At 39.6% G+C, this 24,508-nt stretch overlaps 2 protein-coding genes across 9 annotated transcripts in view; one reads left to right on the top strand and one right to left on the bottom strand.

Annotated features, from left to right (window-relative positions):
- The first annotated feature begins 2,856 nt into the window (after window positions 1–2,856).
- Window positions 2,857–18,738, top strand: LOC143025600 (acyl-coenzyme A thioesterase 3-like). 3 transcript variants are annotated; one of them, XM_076185528.1, is made up of 5 exons: window positions 2,857–2,992; window positions 9,575–9,811; window positions 9,948–10,130; window positions 10,603–10,849; window positions 16,963–18,738. In XM_076185528.1, exons 2-5 carry the CDS (start codon window positions 9,581–9,583, stop codon window positions 17,757–17,759), a joined length of 1,458 nt encoding a protein of 485 aa, XP_076041643.1. In that variant the 5' UTR covers window positions 2,857–2,992; window positions 9,575–9,580; the 3' UTR covers window positions 17,760–18,738. The 3 variants fall into 3 exon arrangements, with proteins under 3 accessions (XP_076041643.1, XP_076041645.1, XP_076041644.1); XM_076185530.1 differs by having other exon boundaries at window positions 2,897–3,041; XM_076185529.1 differs by having other exon boundaries at window positions 2,902–3,095.
- Window positions 18,739–22,543: 3,805 nt separating this feature from the next.
- Window positions 22,544–24,508, bottom strand: part of Sap47 (Synapse-associated protein 47kD) — a 175,177-nt gene continuing 173,212 nt past the window's right edge. For 4 of the 6 annotated variants that reach the window (XM_076185533.1, XM_076185531.1, XM_076185535.1 and 1 more), the window contains one exon: window positions 22,544–24,371. Coding sequence is in view for 4 of the 6 variants with exons in the window: in XM_076185531.1 (XP_076041646.1) it covers window positions 24,229–24,371 (143 nt within the window). In the remaining 2 variants the exon portion in view is untranslated. Of the gene's footprint in view, window positions 24,442–24,508 lie in introns of all 6 variants that reach the window. The other 2 variants (XR_012966415.1, XM_076185534.1) reach the window with 2 other exon arrangements.

Raw genomic sequence — 24,508 nt, 5'->3', positions numbered from 1 at the left:
ATAACCAATATTTAAACATTTGGTAGAATTACACAATCATTTTACATTTACATGCTTCCTGCTTACAAAGGCCATCATAGTTTTTGGCAACATTAATTTTTTCACAAAATTCTATCGTATTAAGGGGACACTACAGTAGTGGCGTGTTACCCCCACCATACCCCTTTAACCCATAACCCTAGCCAAAATAATATTTTTTATTTTTGGAAATTGAATATAGTTATCCAAGTACCTGGAGTAATAGGGTATCAGAATATATATGGTTATGGGGGTCTATCTCCAAAACCCTAGGAATTCGTGAACAGACAGACAGAAGCTACTACTTTATCATAGTAGATATATATATATATATATATACATACATATATATATATATATATATATATATATACGTATATATACATATACATATATATATATATATATGTGTGTGTGTGTGTGTGTGTGTGTGTGTGTGTGTGTGTGTGTACACAAAAACACAAAATTCTTAATTCTTGTATAATACAAATATTGCCTTTCTGCGTGTGAAATCAAGGAGAACGAAACGAACCTAGGGTGAGGGTGGCAGTAAGTTGGAAGTAAATGTTTAAGTAGAGAGGTTAGAGAGAGTAATTTTAATTACTTAGGGTCGCATGTAGTAGAGAATGGAGGAGTATCGATGGAAGTACACTGTAAAGTGAGGGAAGAAAGTGAATATCTTGTGGAATAAAAAATGTCATGAGAAATAGGTATCTGGGAATGAATGTGAAGACAATGAAGGGGTAATTGTGCCTACGGTACTATATGACGCACATAATTTAAGGGATAGAAAGGTGTTTAAATATATTTGAGATGAAGTGAATGAGATGTATGGTGTGTGTTGCAAGGATGGATAGAACAATAAAAGAGGAGATGAGGAAGAAAGCGAGACTGGAAAGGGAGCTAGCAGACAGGGTTGATGATAGAATGCTGGGATGGTTTGGGTACATAGAATGATTGAATAAAGAAAGACTAGCAAAAGGCGTGTGGAAGGTAGAGGTGAGGTCTTGAATAAAAGAAGAATGTCTGTTGAGTAGGGAAGAGAGAAGACGAGAGATAGGAGTGAGTGGAGAATGGTGAATGGACGGTATATTGATGCAGTCAATATATATATATATATATATATATATATATATATATATATATATATATATATATATATATATATATATTTTGTCTTCTCTATATACGCATGAAGGGACGAGAATAAAGGGTGCTGGTGTGGATGTGCGGTGTTTTGCTACATTCCTTCTGATTCGGGCAGTGGGCGGGGACAAAAATGGCCCTTCATCCACAAGGAGCTAAGATGGGAAGGAAACAAATTGGAATGGGATGGGTGAAGTTAGAGTGCATGCCTTGGCTGGCTACCAACCAAAGGAAAAATATACTTTTAGCAGATAGATTCTAACTGTAAAACTGCATATATATATATATATATATATATATATATATATATATATATATATATATATATATATATATATATATATATATATATATATATATATATATATACGCAGAAACCACTGGTAAAGTTAAATAAACAGTAACCGAAAACATAGAGGAAGGAAAATGACTTTTCTTTTTTATGATGATTACAAGATTAAATGTGAATGTATGAAAGGACATTGGTTGGTTTCCTAAAACATCCAATTTAAAATTCCTTCCACATATGTACATCATCACATCTAAAAAGGATAATCTATTGTTTTGTTCTTTCTCAATTGCAAATTTAATGGACGGCAGCAAATTACATAACTTTGACATCCTAAATTCTTCATGTAGTACTGATATTACGATATGTAGACGACATATTTGAGGCACCACGCCATTGCTGCAGTTTTCCCTGCACGCGTTTAGCTTTATTGTAAATAAAATTTGTAATCTTGGTAGGATCATTGTTGAAAGTCTATTGTAATAAAATTATATTTTGTAAAGATTATATCATATTCAAGTATGGCCATTGTATTATGAAATATATTTGTATATAATTGTATTTGCATACTCTGTATAGAACATTGATGTATTGATCGTGTATCATTTATCTATTGGCGGACCAGCGCAAATGCATGCTCATCAGTGCTGTCATTATCTTCATATGTCTGTGACAATATTACCCTATAGTCGAGTATGAAGACTCGATCAAGTTATGCCATAATCTTCCCTCTGTCCCTCCTGCCCTCCGTCTGAGCATTTCAGAACTTTATTAAAACACCACCTGCATCTGCCATAACTAGGATCCCTCGATTTCATTCTTTCCTTCCACTTACCCTCCAAGTACCCCCATTCCCTCCCTCACACCCATGTTATCTACCCTGCCCTGAACTAATATTTAAATCGAAAAAAGTACAAAGGCTATGAAAATAATTAAACACGTGAGTCTACCACACACATTTCATATCTCAAATTACCTTCCATTTCTTTCTTTCCTTGCACGAAACTCTCAAATTCCTCCTTCTCCCCCATCTTATCTAATCAGCCCTATGACTGCAACTTTTTTCCATTTCACTCTTTTCTATCACTAACCCTCCAAATTCCCCATCTTACCTATCCTGCCCAGTATTGTTACTAATTACAACTGAAGTACAAAAACACAAGAAAACGTTACCCATATCAACTAAGTGACATGAGACGACTCGACCCAGACAATACACTCAACAAAGCCTTTAACACTAAGGAGTCGGAGTCGGATAAAAGAAATTCCGACTCCGACTCCGACTCCGACTCCTAGTACTCTTAGAAATCCGACTCCGACTCCAGCTAAAACCTCCGACTCCGACTCCGACTCCGCAGCCCTGAATATTAGCCTGGATATTTGTGTTCAATCTAGGGATTTTTCAGCATGAATCCAGGGAATTACCGATCTGCCTTTGTGCAAGCACTGCTGGTCAGTTATCTCGTGCGCACCAACGGCTACAGTCAGAAGGCAAATCGCTGAAGAGTCAAGTTTTCAAGGAGGCTGGGAAGTACAAAGGTGATCTACAGCTGTAAAAGATTTTGCTGATGAAGCAAAACTACCCGAGGTTAATAGAATTAGTAGATTTACATATCCAAACCGTGTGATACATCAATTACGCGTAAGTACTTTTAGGGAATGTAACTTGTAGGTTTATATTTAAAGAATGCAGCAGTTTATAGATTTTTTTTTATAAGACGGACTGTATTTGAAATCACCTTAATGGTCGCAATTTCACTCCCAAATTCTACAAGCATTAAAAAACAAAATCATATAAAATCGAATGTCTTAGCAGTTTTGAAATAGGAACACTGCGCGAAGACTTCTGATAAATTGGGCAACAGCATAAACTAGAACTCACACAGGAAATGGAATATTAAATAAACAAGTCGGCATTAAAATATACCAGTATTGTTGTGTAGGAATGATTTTGTCTGATTGGATGATACATTCCATTTAAACAAAATTACGCGAATACTGGATATTCACCAATAGAGAAACGTGACCATCGAGTGCATAAGAATAGATGAAAAATAGATAGAAAAACGTATATATAACATTAGTGATGAAATTAAATACATAGATAAGTAAATAGAATTCAAATAAATAAATCTTAGCAATAGTGACAATTTTCGAATTGTACAGTCGACTAGTCCAGTGTCAGCCGTCTTATTTCATAGACTAGAGCAGCGTTTCTCAACCTTTTTACCCTTGCGTAACCTTTAAAATAAATTGCATGTCGCAAGGAACCTCTGCGCAAAAAAAAAACAAAAAAAAACCCATATCTTTCTCAGTTTATTTTCATCATAATAATAGGGTAGATAGGATATCTATATCATATTATTGCAATAACCAAGAATATGTGCGTGTTTGAGAAACGCTGAACTAGACACCCAAAAGCTGTAGTCATAGATAGAAAATACAGAAACTAATCCATGAACAATAAACATCACCGACATATTTCGACCGGTAAGATTAGCTGAGTCAGCCTGACTCAGTGTCATGATGTTAGTTTGATTAACTATTTTAGGATACCTGGGTATTTTGAAGTACCAGAAATACAACATTTGGTCCTCTTTTACATGATTTTGATTTATAATGGAGGTGCAGGTTTTTTCTCTCGTAATATGTCTCCAACTAATTTCGATAGTAGGAAGCTATTCGCTGTACAGTTTGCTTTTCTGTCGGTCATTATCTTTTCCAATACGTTATTGTGCTGATGAATGTGCAATATCTTACAATTCACAAAATATGATATTTTATAAAGAGTTACTTAATACGTTTTATAATAGCATTGTTGATGGAATTCTATTATATGATTTTTTTTATACGACGTCAAATGAAAAATTATATTAATCCTATATTTCCAAGCGAGTTCATATTAAATTGATTTTACGTAAAGTGACTGGAAGTTTTTCAGGAATCACTTGTCAATATAAATTCTAGCGTTAAAATAACTTGATGTCAGTTTTCTTCCCAAATAATATATATATATATATATATATATATATATATATATATATATATATATATATATATATATATATATATATATATATGTATATACATATATATATATTATCTCACCACCCTTCCACTCACACACATATATATATATATATATATATATATTGGAGTAACGCGGCAAAATATTTTCTTTAAGGCATATAGAATTGTATGCAACAGCAAATTGAGCTCTGATGAGTTTCCGATGAAGAGTTTCAAGTCTTCTAAAGATCTCTCTAGCATGGAGAGGTAAAGAAAAAACCAAGCTGCCGATAGAAGCCATCTAATGGGTAGAACAGGATACAACACGTTTCGCTAATCACAGTTAGCATTTTCAATTGTGACAATAGTAAAGAAATGGATGATTATAAATACATAAAGTAAACACTAGGAAAGATTACAAAGAAATGACCGTTAGCCTGATCTGAAACTGGGAAAGGACACGTTGAATACATTTTATTCTAGTTGTTAATATTTTTTCTTTCTCACATAATATGGAGTATGGTATATTTTATTTTGGAAGTTCATATCTTTCTTTCCTATTCACACAGTCTTGAAAGTAGATTGATAACAGAGGATGGTGGTTTATTACAGTACCACTTGAATTAAATGATGTACATGAATGATATAAATTGATCTTGGTTATATCATGTGGTATTGTTATAATTATATTGGCTAGTCAACAGTAAAAAATATTTTTCATATTGTAATTGTAGTTGTACACATTATTTTCAACTACACATGTAAAACCAAAATGAAAAAAAAATCTTAGAAAATGTAATGGTTGGCATTATTTGGCATGTTTTAAAATCAATTTGGCAGTTTTTGGCAGCATTTGGTCAGAAGTTGGCATTTTTTCTGGTAGAAAACCTGGCAGCCCTGTGCACCACTCCGTTCACACATATTTTCACTGAAGAAGAGCAGAAACATCCTTTGGCTAGGCACAAAATCTTTGCAACAATTCCCTCTGAAATGTAGATGCGTGCGGGTATGGATAACTGCATCTAACATTCCCACTCCCATCCTGTTTCTTAACTTGTTCTTCACATAGTCACATGTGAGAACACCCTTTCAACCACAGAATTACTGACAGGGGTCACTAGGTATGAAAATGCATATTCAGAGATTTCTCTGAAAGGGTGGGAGCCTATTAGCTTTTTGGAACCTACACCAACCCAAAAGGCTGTACTGTCTTCTGGTATTTTGAATTGAAGACAGGTTCATCACCCCAGTATACATACAAAATTTTCCAGTACTGTTCTTCAATTTTACCAAAGTTACTTTTAATGAAATGTGGGAAGGGGAGATCTTGAAATTTTGCCCTCTCTAACTGATTAAGAACCTTTACTGGGCTCAATGCTGACAACTTCTTGAATGTATTTTGAGTGGGAGGAAGGTGCCTTTCTAACTGCAGTATGGCTTCATTGATGAAAGAAAAGCAGTGTACTTTCATTTGCTATTTTTTCTAAATGACTTTATGCCTCATGGGCAAATCTAGCTCCAAAGTCAACTTTATCCATAGGCAGGACCTCCCGATTGTCATTCTTAACGACCGGGTATTTAAAAACGCAAAAAAAAAATGCCACCTAACAAATTTTCCTGCCAAAACACATTTAAAAGAAATGCCAAGAATGCAATATTTGGCATTAAAACGCCAATCTGGCATTCTTGGAAGTAATTCAGGGCATATCAGATAAGATGGGGGAGATGGGGATAGGGAGTGATAGTTTGAGATAATAGTAGAACAGTGCAGCATGGGTGAAATGGCGGAGCGGGGGATTTGTGCAAGGAAAGAATGAATTGGAAGGAAAATAGAGTTGTAATAAGTGTGGGGCAGTCTTATTTGGTTAATTCATATTACAATATGTTAGTTAAAGGAGAGGATAGATAAGATGGGGAGAGGGAGGGGGGAGATCGGGGGTTTAGTGGAAGGAAAGAATGAAATGGAAGGAAGTTAGAGATAGGATAGATGTGGGGCAGAGGCACTTGCTCGGTTATTTTTATGGTCTTGTGGACTGATATCTTTTACAATATGTTGGTTGGTTGGATGGAGGGCAGGATAGATAAGATGGGTGAGAGGGAGGGAAGGGGGGATTTGGGGGTGAAGTGGAAGGAAAGAGTGAAATGGAGGGAAGAAATAGTTATGATAGATGTGGGGCACACCCACTTGCTCGGTTAGTTTATAGTCTTTTGGTTTAAATTCTTTCAAAGAAGGTCATGTGGTACTGATATTTCGACGGTATGTAGACGACATATTTGTGGCAACACGTCACTGCTGCAGTTTCCCCCGCACGCGTTTAGCTTTATTGTAAATAAGATTTGTAATCTTGGTAGGATCATTGTTGTACGTCTATTGTAATAAAATCGTATATTGTAAAGATTATATCACATTCAAGAATGGCCATTGTATTATGAAATGTATTTATATATAGTTTTATTTGTATACTCTGTACAGAACATTGATGTATTGATCGTGTATTATTCAAATTAATTCCATTTCATATTGTACTCCTAGAGTGTGATTCCAACCTTCAACATCATCCACCCCCCCTGCTAGGCCAGAAAATAAAACATTACTTATCTCATGGTAAGTGCTTGACGTGAATGTGCGCCAACACCTCTGATTGAAGGGAGTGGACAGCATGCAGGTATGAATCGTCTTCCAGGAGGTGTCAATATAGGGAGGAAGGAGGGTGGAGGGAAGTAGAATGTGTGGAAAATGAAATGGGTAGGAGTGATTACTGTGCCTTTTTCCATTTGGCTATACCCCGTGTAAGGGGGAGAAGCCTTTGAATGACGAATACTTAAGTGAAGGGGACGATAAGATAAAAAAGTTGGAGAGGATTCAAGGACAGGGTCTGTGACGTCAGTTGTCCGTGTCTGGGCATCGGTATCAGTAGTTTCGCCACTCGTGTATGTCTGATCTTGAATAATAGGGATTTAAACTAGTTTATTCGGTCTATTGATACTGGCGTATCGCCTTGGGGAAGTCTAGATATGAATACTTAGGTTCACGATGGAGGACGTCATTAAGACCAGAATACGGAACCTCCAAACTCTTCCGGTCTTTGTCTACTCGCATCTACACTTTAGAGCAGCGTTTCTCGACCTTTTTACCCTTGCGTAACCTAAAAAGGGTTACGGGCATCGTCCCCTCTAAGCGCGTACATGTTTTACAACAACTAGCGCACACAAAGAAAATATGTGCGCACACGAGGTTTTCAAATTATATTAAAATTCATTCAATAAAGAAGTTCCACCCAAACATCAACTTATAGATTCTCTAAAAATATGGTTACTTGCCAACCGTCAAACCAATAATTGGAGGTAATATGTAATACAAACTTACAAGTTGTCCATATTTGCTTAAATGATCAGATGGTGACTTGCATGGTTGGGCACATACTTTTCAGAGTAAGTAAAATTTTCATACAAGCACACTCACTGAAAAAATGGAGGGAACATTGGTCACAGGTGGTAGGGTAAGACGGGGTACAAGGTCACAATATTAAGGAAATTCAGAATATATCTGCAAAAATGCTTTATTCATAACAAAATTTGACAAGCTTACCATGTAATATGTTGCTCATCATAAGAGAGGGCAAGTTTTATTGATTTACTCCATTGTTCTAAAATACTTGATTACAGTTAACATCCATTTTGTAACTTTTTACCCCGGTAGTGGGGTAAGTTGTTACGAGTACCGGGACAAAATGTTACCAAATGGGGTGTGTCGATACGAAAGCACAGATCTAATCAGAATTGCAATTGTGGCAGACAAACACAAAATTTCTTGCACCAATGTCTGTGCATTCTTCATGAGCCCAATGTCAGCATAATGAACAGGCAATCCAACCCTCCCCCGGACGACTGTTCCCGTATGCCTCCATGCAAATGGTGCAGAAGGAGTCCTCTAAATCTGACCAAGACTCAGAGGAAGACTGCACGATCTTCGATGTTTTGCCTTTTTGAGGCCCACCCTTCTTGTTGCCGACTTTGCTTTTGCCTTTGCCTTTTGCAGTGGAGGTAGAGGTTTTTTAGAATTTGGTGGGGGTCAGCAAATTCTTGACCGGAGAGACCGTCAAAATCTCACTCTTCCTCTTTCGGCGATCGTTTTTGGAGGCTGTGTCTTTCCGCTCGACATGGGGGATGGTCATGACAGCGTGAGGGTCGAACTGAGCAGAGCACGATGATGCATGTTCTATGCCATCTGCTGGGGGGAGGTACAAAGTGAGGTTGGAGGAACAGCAGGAAGTGTCGGTGGGGGGACAGGACAGGATGAGCTGCTGCTTATCTGCACTGGCCTGGCATTGGATGAAGTACTGGTGGGTTTGGTTGATGAAGTTGTGGGGGTGGATGAGGCCATGGGGTCAGAGGTTGCACTGGCAGGTTGGATGTGGGCAGGGGGTGGGCACGATGATGTGCTGGCAACTGTGTCGGCAGTGGTCGCTCAGTGACAAGTGAACCAGCAAAGTCTGCCCCTGAGAAAATGTCTCTGTTGACAGGCCAGATTCCAGTACATCTGAATGACTCGATGATGTTGGCTTGAATCATGGCTTTTGGCAAGGCAGTTCCCACAATGGCTGGCACATCATAAATGGTTATTTGCTTGCTTGGGTTTTCTCGCATCTAGGCGTGTGACCTGTTGTTGACAAAAGTCTTGAATGGTCCGTAAACATCTGGTCAAGTGGCTAAATATCAGTACCACATGACATTCTTTGAAAGAATTTAGGTACTACCTACCTCAAAAATTCCTTGTATACACTACTGAGTGTCCAACACACCATTATATGTAAGACTTTCCACTATTTTCCAATTACTTATTTTAACAAGATCTGCGATTCAAGTACGGGGGAGGTCGTTTTCCTACTTAATATACATTTTTGGTGACCAATCTGTGTACGAAAGAGTAAGTAATTCTCTGAAGAATTATTGCACATTGTTCCCAAACCTTTTGTTCACTACCAAAACCTTCGTACTAAAAAGCTATTTGTGACACCTTGTTTCATAAAAAGGAAACTCCTATCATATCTTAACTAACAATCTAAGTATTCTGCATGATTCATCGCTGTTATAATCAAACTGTCTGTCCAGGAAATCATGTTGAAATTTGGACCATCGCTAGGCCGAGCCCTGAGAGCTTCCTCAAAGGCATCTTATGCGACACGCGAGCTCTCCAAATTGACACAGCCGATATCACAGATTTCTCTCAATATCTCGCCGAGAATCTGCTTGTATGATGTGCCCCCAAGAATTACTGTCAAGGGACTCGAGCCAAGAACTCCCGTGACGTTAAAGTCATCACTTGTAATGGGCAAGGAACCTGCGGAGGTAAGGGTTTGATGGATCTGTTATTTTCGTTTGATGCCTATATGTTCTTGATGTGTGTAGACAAGCAGATGCATGAGACTATAGAGTAATTTAGTGTTCGTACCAGTTCTATAAAGGTGTTTGATTCCTTAAACAGTTCGTTTCTCACGCTCATTACGTGGCCGATGACAAGGGTGAAGTCAACGTCAGCCGTGATTTTTCTGTTGGTGGTTCATATGAGGGAGTTTTCCCCATGGGTCTCCTGACCACGCTCAGCCCTGCTCCCGGAGTAAGAAAATATACTAGAGCCATTAAGGCTGACGCTGTTACACCGGAAACTGTGAGTATGCGCACTTCCATTTGACTGTAACAATAACACGTATGAAGAGATGTATGTAGTGGTCCTGTAAAATGGATAGCGATGCTGCCCACTTTTAAAACTTATCAACCCCATGACCTCCATCAAATGTGCAGCCCTGAGGTGCTGACACTTGATCCCCGAATTGGACCCAGGATCTCAGATTCAACTGTATTACACCTTTTCACACATACAGAGCTAACAGCTGCCAAATGCTCCCAACATACTGCTTTCAACCATTGATATAGAAACAGTCCTGCACTGATACAACACAACCAACTGACCAATCTTCCCAGAGAAATTTGTGGAAGGGTCCCAAGACCGTTGCTAGCCACTGTGGGGCTGGGTGGGGGGGGGGGGTTCCATTTCATGAAACTCGGGGCAACGATTGGTTGACTGAACATATTTGGAAAGTGTAAGTGTTTCAAATATCCATTTATTTCTATGAGAACAGGTACACGTGTCACTGTATGAGGATCATTTACCCATTGAAGCACACTTCGCGGAGAGCGAGCGAGCTCGACCGGAGGCAGTCGCCTCCTGTGAACTCGAAAGACATGTCATGGCCCCCGGGGTTCTCCGGATTCCGGTACGACAGGGTCGCATCCGGGGAACACTCTTCCTTCCCCCCGGACCTGGGCCCTTCCCAGGAGTTCTGGATACTTTTGGAGGCGGCGGTGGACTCAATGAGATAAGATCTGGTAAGTGGCGCTGAGGGTAAACGAAACATCATGCTCACGTCATCTTAGGGGAAAGGTAATATGCTGATGGTGTCATCGCAAGCATGCTGGTCTTATACATTTATGGGACAAAGGAACTATTCATAATGACCTGACAGAGTCGAGAAGGCCGTGATTTTACGACACTTTTCTTTCAAAGGAATCTGCCAAAAGCCAGACTTTAGGTCTAAGGTGCTGAAAATTGTGTTACCTGATCCTTCGGACTGAAGATCACTCAACACAGGCAAAGGATAATGATCTGGAACTGTGACATCTTTGACACGCCTATAATCCACAACAGGTCAGAATGATCCGTTCTTCTTGGGCACAAGAAGGAAGACTCTTGGATGACACCCACACTCAACAACTCAACTTGATTCTGGGCTACAAGTCTATGAGAATGAGGCAACCTATAAAAAGGTACGTAGACTGGACGCAGCCCTGGTTTAAGATCAATACTATGGACAACACAATCAGTAACTCCCAGTTGTTCTCCAAGTAAAGCCAAAGCTTGACAATGTGTCACTAACAGTTCAAAGAAATGGTCTCTTATCTCAGGAAAATAAATGTTACCTACATATGTCGCATACTGAGAGGCTAAATGAGCTCTGTAGACGATTGAATAGAAGCTGCTATGATAGGTAAATCCTGGACAGTGTCAATATTAACGACATCAAAAGAACCCGAATGAATACCAGAAGAGTGTGTGATGGGTGCACCAAGGTTGGTTATCAAGGCAGTGGTAACATGGTCCTCACAAACAGTGGAAAGATTACTCTTCAATGCAAGATGTCTAACACGAACAGTCATGTTGAGATAAGACGTAAGAACCAATTGGAACATCTGAAATGCGCACCGGGACTCAAACTGCACTAGAAGGACCAATATAGTGCTCACCTACAACAACAGCACAAGAAAATACAGGGGGGCCTAAAAGTTATAAACCCTTGGAAGATGACTGCCTGGTCAGACCATGGACAGAAGGTGAGTTATGTATAGAAACTGACTTGTCTATTGCTGAAAGGACATTGTTATCGAAAGTAATTGTACGGTGCCGAGGTGATATATCCATGGCATGAGTTGCTAACGTATCAAAGCCTAAGAGACAATCACACATAAGTATGAAATCAGAAACTACCACAAAGTTAACATGAAACACTTTAGTATGGGAAGAAAACCTTAAGGGAATGCAAATAGATCCAAGAATAGAAAAAAGAGAGTCTTGTACAATTTGCAAAGCACTACAAGAAGGTAACAATGGTACGTTGTACAATTCCTTGAGAGCAGAATATGCTCTGTAACTAAGAAGACCACATTCTACCCCAGTGTCTATCGCTACAGAGATAGGTAATTGGTCCATATAACACTGAAAGGTAAGGAGTTGGGAAGAGACAGCACCCACTAAAGGAACGATCTTGGACTGGCCACTGTTAGTCAGTCTTTGGGATTCTGGTACGGGCGCTTGTGAAAATGGGACTGAGTATGCCTGGGGATTGATCTATTTTGTGCTCTATGCTTCAAAATCTTGTAACACTGGTCAGAAAAATGGCTAAACTGTCCATGGACAAGACAGTAGCTAGATTGAGGCTGAAATGACGTTCTTGAAAAGTCATGTGTGATACTAGAAGAGGAATTAGTGAAACGTATACGTAGAGGAGTCTGCTTAGAATTTTGTTCATGGCGCTTACGAAGGAAACAGAAAACACTGGAATGAACTACTTTGTTACGATACGTGCATGTAAATACGGTAGATACAGATGGAGATGAAGGAGTGCTCTGTGTGTGTGTCAAAGACAGAGGAGGTGGTGGAGAAATAGGAACCTCCGGAGTCTGCTGTGAATCACTAGGTAGTATAGGAGCTAGCAAGGCACGATGAGGCTATTCTTTTAACTTTTTAGAAAGCTTTGTCTGATAACTAAGAGAAGAAGCAACCTTTTGCTCATATGGAGTGAGGAACAAAATGTAGAATAGGTACTCCAAAATAAGTCGGAATGTATTTAATCTAATAGAATTTTTATCTACTACCTTTGAATGTATCAATGAATCCAATGCTTCAGAGGCCACCGTATTGGCTCTAGCCTGAGCACGCATAAGATTTTCAGTGCCCATAGAGGAAACGAGTACGCCCGCCAACCTGAAGCACCAGAGAAAATTATCACCTACCAGGTTTGCATCAAACATTTTAAGAAAATTTGCCCTGAAGGTAGCGTATTTATAGTTTAAAGTTCTAGGGTTGACGCATAAAGTTGACATCATCTCAGAGGCTAATGAGTTAGGTACAAATTGAAACCGTATAAAAGAAAATAGATCTGACCCTGTAATGACGTTCATGTTGATGATACTATCCTAACATTGTTGAATAAATGCAGATGCTGAATAATTAGGATCCTCACCTGTGTAACCCCTTGTTTGGTTGGTGACTGTCGTAGGTTACATAAGGTGGACTTAATGCGGGCGAGATAAACTCCAAAACCAGAGTTTCTTCTATTCATTTATAACAACAGAATCTAGAGTTATTAACAACAGATGTATATATGGGCCCTGTAGGCAATATACAATAAGTGCCAGGCACAATAAGTGCCAGGCCTTGACCTAGGGCACACCTGGCTGGCAGGCTCATCGACCTGCTCAGCCCTCTTGCTGGTAGGCTCTTGACCTGCCCAGGTCTCCTTTCTTGGTTACATTATCCTCGGTCAATATAGGGGGTTAGTGGGTTGTCGTAAGTAAAGGCGTTAGTCTCGCTATTCTATACATTGGGGTCAGTTTTATATATGAGGGTTAGTCGTATAGTTGGTGGGTATGGTTAGGTATGTTATATATATGTTAGCTTATGGGTAATATAATAGGGATAGGTATAATAAAGGGGGTTTAATGGGTTAGTCTGGTGACATTTGGCAGCAATATCTTGTTTGTCTGATTTCTGCTGCGTTAGATATGTGGTAAGGTGGTTGTTCAGGGAAAGCAAGGTAAGCAAGAGGGGAGTCTCGCTGAATGCGAGTGCTCTGTCGTATGCATGTGGATCACATGCGTGGTAGGTGATGGTTAGTAATGGTTACACCTGAGAACTTTACAACAGAGGGATCCTGATGCAAAAGGTTAACATTGGGAGTAGCCTTGGTTGGAGATTCCAGGGATAAAACACATATGAGCGCTGGCGTCGTCTGCTTGGAGGGAGACAAATGAATGCAGTTATGGGTTTCATCCACACTGGAATTATCTCCCGATTAACAGTTACGCACGTGATCATGGCTCACACACATCTAGAAAAACACGGAATTATAAGAAATTATATAAAAGGTCACTATTGCCAAAGTGAAATTAGCCTCAGCTTAGGATACAAAGAACAATAGAAAACAAATATTAATAAAGGGGTGACCATAATATATATTAAGGGAAATATACGTACAATATGACAGACAACAACACGCCAAGTATGAAATCCCATGTGGACTCCGAACGCAATGCTTATCCGACAACATCCACGTGCACAATATTGGTATTGCTGGAAGTACTGCAGCAATACGCTGAGAAATCTCGCAACACACCGATGATAATAGTCTGGGACGATGTTAAAGTAGCTAGTGGCGCAGAGACGATCTTAAATTTGGAGGCGAAATGGCGCGAGTCAATGTCCAGCAGAATAATACTAAGCAGTCCACATTTTCACTTTTTGCACTTCCGCAATAGTCAATCATTTGCAATCGAAACTAACTGTAAAAATGAGTGAGAAAAGAAATGTTGGGTTGCCCGTCTGTGGTGAGAGAAAGACGGTTCCGTTTTGTTTCTTTCATTTCTTACCCTAGTCTGATACAACTGCTGGCAAGCCCAGAGGAAAATTATATACCCTGTGAGAGACGCTAGAAGTCCCCCATCTACGGGAAGCGTCTCTCAAAGGATAATAAAAAAAAAAAAACAAAAAAAAAAACACGCACACACTCACACACACTTGCCGAAAAAACCGGGAAACCATAGAGGTCATTTGCTCTTGCGCACATGTCACAATTAAATCGTCACTGAAATGCCTCACAAAATATGATTTTTTTTTTTATCCGCTGCCACAATCTAATAATATGGTGGGTAATAAGACACTGAAATAATACTAAAGTGTAATATTAAAGAGAACAATGTGTTCTCTCGCCTAAGGCTGGTGTAGTACTGACGCCACCCTGGCGTCAGGCAAAACTCATTCGCGGGTATGTAAATCCATGTGCGGAAATCCGCTACATGGTTCCACACAATTATACATTTGTACATATTTATACATTACAAACAGAATACACTTGACATGTGCCCACTACATATTTGACCTCTCCTTAGTAAACACCGAATGAAAATGTTTGTTAAACGCCTCATTCATTTTTTCCGATTCTATCATGACATTTAAATAAATGAGGAGGTGAGGAGGAGAACAAGGGTGGAAAAGGAGGTGGGATATAGGGTTGATGAAAGAATATTAGGATGGTTTGGACACATGGAAAGAATGAGTGAAGAAAGACTAGTAAAAGAGGTATGGAAGGCAGATGTGGAGGGAGTGAACATGAGGGGACGTCCAAGGATGAGGTGGATGGATGGGGTGAAGGGTGCTTTGGGGAAGAGGTGAATGTCTGTTGAGGAAGGACGGGAGAGGACAGAAGACGGGTGAATGGAGAATGGTTGTATATGGATGATGTTGTGATTGCATGAGGTGGAATGGGCGGGGGTGGGTGGGGGATAAGGTAGTATGTGTGAGCAAAATTTGACGCAGCCCGAAGGGATTTCTCCCCGTCCTCTCCTTTTATGCAATGGGGGCACGGAGAGGGGGGGTCGCCGAATTAATGAAGCGGCCTTGCTGTGGATATGCTGTGTCTTGTGACACTGCTTCTGACCCAGGGCAGTGGACAAGGTGCAGGGATGACCCGTCATCCAGGAGGTGTTCAGATTAGAGGGAGGGTGGAGGTGCGTGGTGTATTCAGGGATGGAATGGGTGGAAATGATTTTATGCCTTTCCCTTTTTGGCTACCTCCCTTGTAAGGGGGAAAAAGCCTTGGTATATGTATCATGACATTTTCGTCGTTTTTAATTGGGCCTATAATTTCCTTTTTTTCTGTAGAGATGAAAGAAGCCTTTTCGGTTGGATCTCGTTTGTCTGGCAACCTTAATTTCATAGTTACGTTTCGCTGTGCGCGTGTTCCTTTTAACCAGTCTTACCATGTCGTCATATTCGGATTCAAGGTGTGTCTTCCAGTTTTTTATTCTTGCGTAAAGTCCTCTTTTCTTTTCGATCTCACATTTCAGCTTATCCGTCATTCATTTGGAAATATTACTATTCTTCCGTGTTGAGTTGATGGGAATAAATTTATTTTGTGCATTTAGAATTAGAGCTGTTCAGTTACTGTACATTTCATCCAAATCACTGACCGTGTTGTTGGCCTTGCGCTTGTAAGTGACCTGACCCAAGGTACGCATATTACCCTCCGTGACCTGACATCTGATTGCGCTAATGACGTCTGGACTGGCCGTGTATCTTAGCCCGTCACAGCCCCCTGGGTCGGTCTCGTAAGTGACCAAGTGTCTTAAATACTATCTTATCAAAATTAACTCCCCTGAAGTCCGGTACTAAAACGTTATTCGTACTATTTAATTCTTCCCAAATAATATCAAATATTATTTCTTGATGATCGCTAGAACGTAGACTATCTTCCACTTTTGTTTCTTGTTAGGTGCTCATTATTAGTTAAAAGTAAGTCCAGAGTATTCTCTCCCCCTTGTAAGATCGATAATAATTTGTTTTGGGAAATTATTCTGCACCACATCTAAGAAAGTTTGCACTCCCCGATCTCCTACTAAAATTTCCCAGTTAATGTTTCTATAGTAAAAAAAAACAACTCCTATGATCACAACTTTTTTGCACTGGAATGCCTTACGAATTTCATGATTCAGGGGATCATTCTGCTAAATGCTGAGGTTAGGAGGTTTATATAGAGCGCCAATAATAATTTTTTTTATTCTTGCCTATAATCTTCACCCAAATCGATTCTATATTATCCTTCCTTAATAGAATTGTTGATAATACAATTACACCCCTTGACATAATAGTTTGTCTACTTTCTTTCCAGCCTTGTTAGCGTCGCGAGGGATTGCATCCCTTGTCTTGGCACTCTTTGACTTCGAAGACTTGCCCAAAGATCTTGAGCGGATAGAACTGGAGTATTTCGAGGAAGCTGTGGACTTCATCTTGGATCAGCCTGGCGTCATCCCCGACAGATGTGGCTTTGTCTCCATTTGTCAAAGTTCGTTCTTAGCCCTCGCATGTGGAGCCTGGATGGATAAGGTTAAGGCTGTGGTCACCATAGCTGGATTTCCTTATATCCTTGGTTGCCGTATGTCTTACAAAGATAGGGAATATCAAGGAGATCCTATTGATGGCACTCACTTAGTCTTTAAAGAGAAAGACGATAAGGTTTTCATAGATAAAAAAGTCTTTAGTAACAAACTAAAGCCCGAGTATCCATACAATGTGCCTGTGGAAGAAGCAGATGAAGACACATACTTTTTAGCCATAGGGGGTGACAAGGATGCCATGCACATTGACAAGAGCCTCCAAGTTTTACAGGGGCGGTTGACTGCTCACGGGCGATCAGACAAAGTAAAAACTGTTCTCTATCCCGGTTTAGGCCATTTTCTCGAAGTTCCATACACGCCACACTTCGAGTATTTGTGGCAAAGGTTTCCTCCTCATGTGGCGAGACTAACAGGACGAAAAGGGGCAGTTGTGAACTATGGCAGCGACCAACCACATCTCTATAGTATCGCCCAAGCCCAACATTGGGTTGAGATTCATAATTTCATCTTCCACCACATTCGAGATGAAAGTCCCTGGTATCAAAATTATATTCGTGGGGAGGATGCCTGATGACCCTTATGCATGTCGCACTTATGTGCATGAATTTAGGCTAATCTTTTGTAGAAATATATGTGGTATAGGTATTGCCTAAAGTAGCTAATTGACTGGGCGGTAGAAGTGCTGCCCTATAGCCCTGATTTTTAGCACTGGACAACAGGCGCTAATGTCAGAATTTATTGAATAGATAACAAGAAGTATAGTTTCCATGCATTATTTTCTGTGTACATGGGGACATTAGATACTTCGATGTTCGAGACAATAGGAATAATTTTTCCATGGGGTGTTACTCTGTTTAACCTTACCATTTTAGTGTGACAAGTGCAATAAATGAGGAAAAATAGCGAAATGTTTCATATTTCCTCTTAGTATTTACAAAAGAGAGGATAAATATGGTACCTGACTGGAACCTAAGAAGTAGACTAACTAGCATTAACCAGGAAAATGCAGTCAAACTGATTGATAGACTTAAAGCTACAAAATCCCCAGGTCCAGATGAATTTTTCTTAGGTTGGTAAAAGAGTGTAAATTTGAAATCTGTGAACATTTATCAGAAGCATTTAATAGTCGGTTGAATCTGGATTCTTGCCTAATAATTGGGGAACAGGCACACATTGTTCCTGTATATAAAAAGGGTGATAAATCTTATATGCACAATTATAAACCAATCAGTTTGATGTCATTTATTGGTAAGATACTGGAATTGTTACTAACAAATAGTATTAGGGATCATATCAAGAGGCATAATTTGATTCGTAACCAGCAGCATGGGTTCACCATAGGTAGGTCGTATGTAAACAATTTCATCCTTTTACGCAAATGTCTACTAGGCGGCAGATAACAATGATAGTTACGATGTTATATACCTTGACTAGCAAAGCATTCAGGAAGATTATTGTATAAAATCAAAGCCCATGGCATAAAAGAAAAAGTGTTTGAATGGATTAGATCAGGGGTTCAGGGTTCTCATTATGGGTGAAATTCACCCCCAGGGGGGAATTTTGGGTTTTCTGGGGGTGAATTGTGACCACAGAAAGCTTACGAGGTGAGGAAAGCAATTATAGGTTTTGGCCTATCTGGCCTGTCACCTGGGCTGGAATTATACCTGTGCTGACCCATTAGCTTCAGTTTGGCATGTTAAGTAGTTCATTATAAATTATAAAAAATATTTCATTTCTATTCAAGTTTTATATATCCATTAATATTTACAATTTGCATTTAATTTGTAAAACTTCATTATAAACATTATCCATGTAAAATTGTAAATGTATATATACTAATTTGGAAAAAATAAAAATTTTAAGTAATATTGTACATTTAGAATGCACCTTTTGAAACAGACAATCTTGGAAAGGAGGGAGGAATGACATTCTGACAAATGATGAAAGGGGTGCATGGGCCAAGCAAGGCTGTGAACCCCTGGATTAGATCATGAATTAATGACAGAAAATGAGTCACCACAACAATGTAAAATCCAAATAGGGTTGTGTTACTAGTGGAGTTCTCCAGTGCTCAATTTTCAGTCCTTTATTGTTTATTATGTATATAAATGACTTCAACAATGGAATTAGTGATAATAGTAAGTTTGTGGACAATGGTAAAATAGGTATATTAAGTTTGGGAAAGATGGTGGGAAACTGCACAAAGATCTTGATCAATTGTTTGCATGGTCGGTGAAATGGCATATGGATTTCAATATTTCAAAGTGTAGTGTATTAAACATAGGATTACGCACCCTAGCAAACAGGTACAGCTTAATGTCATAAAAAAAAAAAAAAAAAAAAAAAAGTGAAAAGAATTGAGAGCAATAGCGAGTACTGACCTTAAATCCAGGAAACAGTGCAATAGTTCCAGGGATAGGGCTAACAGGACATAAGTACTTATTGTTACCACCAATCCCTCCTTATCCTCCTCCACATTCAACAGATCTCTAAAATACTCCACCCATCTTCCCTTTACTGCCTCCTTATCGGTTAAAATCTGTCCATCTGGGCCTTTTACTTTTTCTTCTTTACTTGACTCACCTCCCCTTTTTCTCTTTTCTTCTAAAACATCTACATTGATCAATTTTTTTAATGGCATTATCTTTTTGGGGGTGAAACCTTAAAAATCTGCTATTATTAGTGAAAAAGGACATTCTGTGGTTTAAACAAACTAGAATTAATTTTGATCTTTTGTTTCTTATCATGAGCAACTTCAGTGACAAAGATCACTATTTCCCCCCCTGGCTCTCTAAAAGTTGTAATCAGCAATATTTTGCCTCTACTGTGACCCTGAATAGCTTTGCTTCCTCCATGTCCATTCAATTGGCAAATATTTTCATTTGGCTTCTTCTGTTCGAAGCAAATCTAGGAGCATCACTTTGTGTCACCATTGTCACTGCCATTGTATTGTGACAAAAATCACTATTTTTCCTTGCAGACTCTCAAAGTTGGAACCAGCAATGTTTTGCCCCTACTGTGACCCTGAAATAGTTTAGAGTTGCTTCCTCCTGTCCACTCAAATGGCAAGTATTTCCATTTGGCTTTGCCTAGGCAAATCTAGGAGTGTCACACTAAGCCGCTCTTTCCAAAACAGTGGGTGGACTATGGACTACCTAGAAAAGATTACCTGCTCTCACAGAATCAGTATTTGTGGGAGGGGAAGAGAAGTCTGTAGGAAAATGAAAAGATACATACATACACATACATATACCAAAGGCTTTTTCCCCCTTATAAGGGAGGTAGCCAAAAAACAAAGGCATAAAAATCACTACTACCCATTCCATCCCTAACATACTCCACTCCCCTCCCATTCATCACCCATCCCCCCCTCTTTTCTTGGCTCCTCCTGGATGATGGGTCATTTCTGCAAGATACAGCACATCCACAGCAAGGGCACTTCATTTAATCAGCAACTCCCTGTCCCCATCCCCTCATGCAGAAAAAGAGATGGGGAGAAATCCCTTCAGGCTGCATCAAAATATCATTCACATATACTCCCTCACCCCCCATCCTCCACCCACTCCCATCCATGCATCACAGCATCATCCATACACAACCATTCTCCACTCACCCCTATCTTCTGTCTTCTCCCTTCCTCAACAATGCTCATTTTACCCCATCCATATCATCCTTAGTTGCCCCCTCATGTTCACTCCTTCCACCTCTGCCTTCCACACTTCTTTTACTAATCTTTCTTCACTCATTTTTTCCATGTGTCCAAACCATCCCAATACTCTTTCATCGACCCTATCTCCTAACTCCCTTTCCATCCCTACTCTCCTCCTTGTTTCTCACTTTATCCAGCCAAGTAACCCCTATCATACTTCTCAGGCATTTCATCTCATATATAAACTCTTCCTCTCTTAAGTTATATGTTTCTGTCCCCATACAGTGCTGTTGGCACAATCATCCCTTCAATCTCCTCTTAGCATCCATTCCCAAATGTCTATTTTGCATTGCACTTTTTAATTCTCCTAGGCATTTACTTGCTTCTCTCAATCTACATTCTACCTCCATTTCCACTCCCTTTCCTGTCACATTTGCACCTAGGTATCTAAAGCTATCCACTTCCTCCAGTCTCTTCCTTAACACTCGCTTGCAATTTGCTGCCATCTTTTCCCCTTGCATATCTCATCACCTTTTACTCATATTTTTCTTCAACTTCCTTTCACACACCTTCCCAAACTCCATCACTAACTCCCTTAATCCCTCCTTTGATACTGCTACAAGTGCAACAATTGGCTTATTTCCCACTTTTCCCCATTTTCTTTAACCATCTCCAATCCCCAGCCCATTACCCTTACATTTACCTATTGCACCCCCCATCCATGTATAAATTGAACAGCCAAGGTGACATAACACACCCCTGGTTAAGTCCTACCTTTCCCCCAAACCACTCACTCTCTCCATTTCTAATTCTAACTCTATTAAAAACTCTTTACTGCTCTTAACAGCTTTCCTCCTATCCCATAAATATGCAATACCTACCATAGTGCCTTCCTGTCTACCCTGTCATAAGCCTTATCCAAATCCATAAAAGGACCAAAAAAACATCCTTATCTTTTCCTAAATCTTTCTCACATATCTGCCTTATAACAAAAATATGATCCACGCAACCCCTGCCTATCCTAAACCCACACTATTCCTCACCAATTACTCCCTCTGTTCCTTTTCTAATTCTCTCAATCAAAACTCTCCCATAAGCCTTCCCAAATACTTAATAAACTGAACCCTCTGAAACTATTACACTCACATTTGTCCCCTTTTCCCTTGTATAGCAAAACTAATCAGGCACTCCTCCAGTAATCCGGCACTGTACCCTCTTTTAGACAAACATTAAACAACCTCACTGGCCAGTCCACCATCACTGTACCTCCCATTTTTAGACACTGCATGACATCCATCTAACCAAGGTGCCTTACCTGCTCTCATCACATCTTTCCTTATTTCTCCTCCATCTTCTTCATTCATCATGGTCATTTTCTTACTGCTTCCCACTGCAATTACATTTCCCTCCCTATCCTCTTTCACATTTAACAATTCTAAAATACTCATCCCATCTTCCTCTTACTGCCATCTACTACTATTATTTTTATGTCTCCAACAAATCTTTCTATAAGAACAACATACATAATTCTGTAGTTACCATCACAGCTAGAAATTGAAACTTATAAACTTATATTGTTGTAGTTGATGCCAGAATAAATAAAATGCAAGAGAAGTTACTATCACTACTGTTAGTATTAACTTGACAAATAATGTTGCTAAGCTGTTTACTGCTGTGGCTGATGCTGGTATAAATGAAAGGCATAGTTCCTCATTCTCCACTTTTATTGTTTACAGGTACCATCATGTAACACGGGGAAACAACAATTCTACATCACACAGCAGCAAGAGCTGCCACACATTTAGTCAACAGACATGAACAAGCAAACCTGCGTACACAAGGGCAAAGTCCCTCCCAGGCACTTCCTCAAACACCCATGAGGTGCTGTGCCTGCCATGGCCACTGGACACTTCTCTGCCCTTCCACTGAATAGAAGGTCCTCATTTACTCATCAACTCGTGAAAGAATGTGTCACAGCAGTGCAAAGGACATCTTTATCTTGCTGGCTTTGGAAACTTTCGTTAAAAAATGTCAAGAGTTGTCATGAAGAGCCTGAGTACCTCAACATGAGAGCACAAGGAGGCAAGATGATCCATGGCTTAGTGGTCAAATAAGCCATGGTCTTGTGGCCAAATGAGACTTGGTCTAGTGGCCATAGGTCCAGTGTGAAGGGTATTGTCATCCAACCCCAACAATGTTTTCAAGTTCACTGCTGAGTTGGGGTCTTGCAAATGATGCCACCCCAGTGACTCAGCTAGGGAAGATTGGACACAATTTGCCTTAACAATTTCCATAGTAGTCTAAGAATGACCGTAAGCAAAGGTTCCTCAGCAAGTGACTGAGGACTGCGCACAATAGCAGTGCCCAGGGAATTAATTTTGTGGGAATAAACTTGTAGCAAGTTGAGAGTGGCACCTTGTCCACGTAAGCCTACAGTGCTGTCAGGAAAAATCAATTAATAGACATAAACACTATTTAAAAATATTATATACAATAACTTTTGAACTAACAATCATAATAGATATCAGGAATGATTAGCTGAGCATAAATCAAACCTTTTTAATATGGATAACTTTTAATTTGGAAGCTATAAAGTGCTGATATATTTGATGACAATGGAAGCAATATGAATAATATATATAATAATAAATATCCTGTAGCACTATACACAAGTCTGTCCAAGCTATCATCTTTAGAAACTCTACGTACTCTGAATAAGGAATGCTCATTGGCTATTGTGCTGATAATGTCATTGTGTCACCTCTGGATGTGATGGGACAAACTGCCGTGTCACTATGGAAGCCACACCTGTTTATGGTTCATATATGACACACGGGTTATTATTACTTGACCAAAATCCACAAAAGTTACTGTGTGCAAAACTTCAGATGTTTCATGGTGTCATCTGGTTGTTACAGATTCTCTCAAAAGTTTCTTTGGTCCAGTAAATGTGGCTCTCCTTGCCCTTTGCTGGATTCTCCAGTGAGGAGAGACAGAATGACGTGGCTGCCGTCCCTCCCCACAGAAAGCAAAATACAGAAGAGACAGCAGAAACTTTTGAGAGAGACTGACTACACTGACACTTGCATCATCCACATAAGACAATGGTTTCCTTCCCACGGCCACACACCACATGATCAAATCATTTCCCATTTAATAAATTTCCTGGAGTATACATTCAAGGGTAACTGCTATCTAGAATCTTGCTAGAAGAATAACAATATTTCAAGAAATCACAATTTCTTATGCAGAAACGCAATAGCTTGATAGCAAAGCAGCCCATTTCTATATTTATATAAAAAATTTGCTTTGTATTGACAGCTGAAACTCCGTGGTGGATGTTGTGTAGTATGGTCATCATAGCTGCATCAAAATGTGGAGTTGGGCCTCCTTACCGAAGGTCGGATGAGTCTTCGTCATCGATCATATTTTGAATTTCTTCTTCCCACTGTTGGTCATCCTCCTTGGTGTTGTTTACAACTTCAAACTCGCGCAGGTCCTCTTGTAGCTCTGCTTCCCAATCCTCCTCCTCCCCTGCCACACAACACAACATGATATGTCAGTACACTGGTGTGGATGCCAAGGCAGTCCAGGATAAACTAAACTATGGAAAATAAAAAATAAAAAAGATAAGAAAATAAGAAGGAAAGAAAGAAAAGAAAAATATTATA

Source organism: Oratosquilla oratoria, chromosome 5 (assembly GCF_046742065.1).
Source record: "Oratosquilla oratoria isolate Oo_2021 chromosome 5, ASM4674206v1, whole genome shotgun sequence".
Classification (NCBI taxonomy): Eukaryota; Metazoa; Arthropoda; class Malacostraca; order Stomatopoda; family Squillidae; genus Oratosquilla; species Oratosquilla oratoria.
The sequence above is the reverse complement of the archived record's forward strand: the minus strand, read 5'-3'. Positions and strand labels throughout refer to the sequence as shown.

Excerpts from the sequence above, each read along its gene's own strand:
- LOC143025600 (XM_076185528.1), top strand. The coding sequence starts at position 9,581 with ATGTTGAAATTTGGACCATCGCTAGGCCGAGCCCTGAGAGCTTCCTCA. Across the intron at positions 9,812-9,947 it reads TGGGCAAGGAACCTGCGGAG|TTCGTTTCTCACGCTCATTA; the intron begins GTAAGGGTTTGA and ends TTCCTTAAACAG. Across the intron at positions 10,131-10,602 it reads ACGCTGTTACACCGGAAACT|GTACACGTGTCACTGTATGA; the intron begins GTGAGTATGCGC and ends CTATGAGAACAG.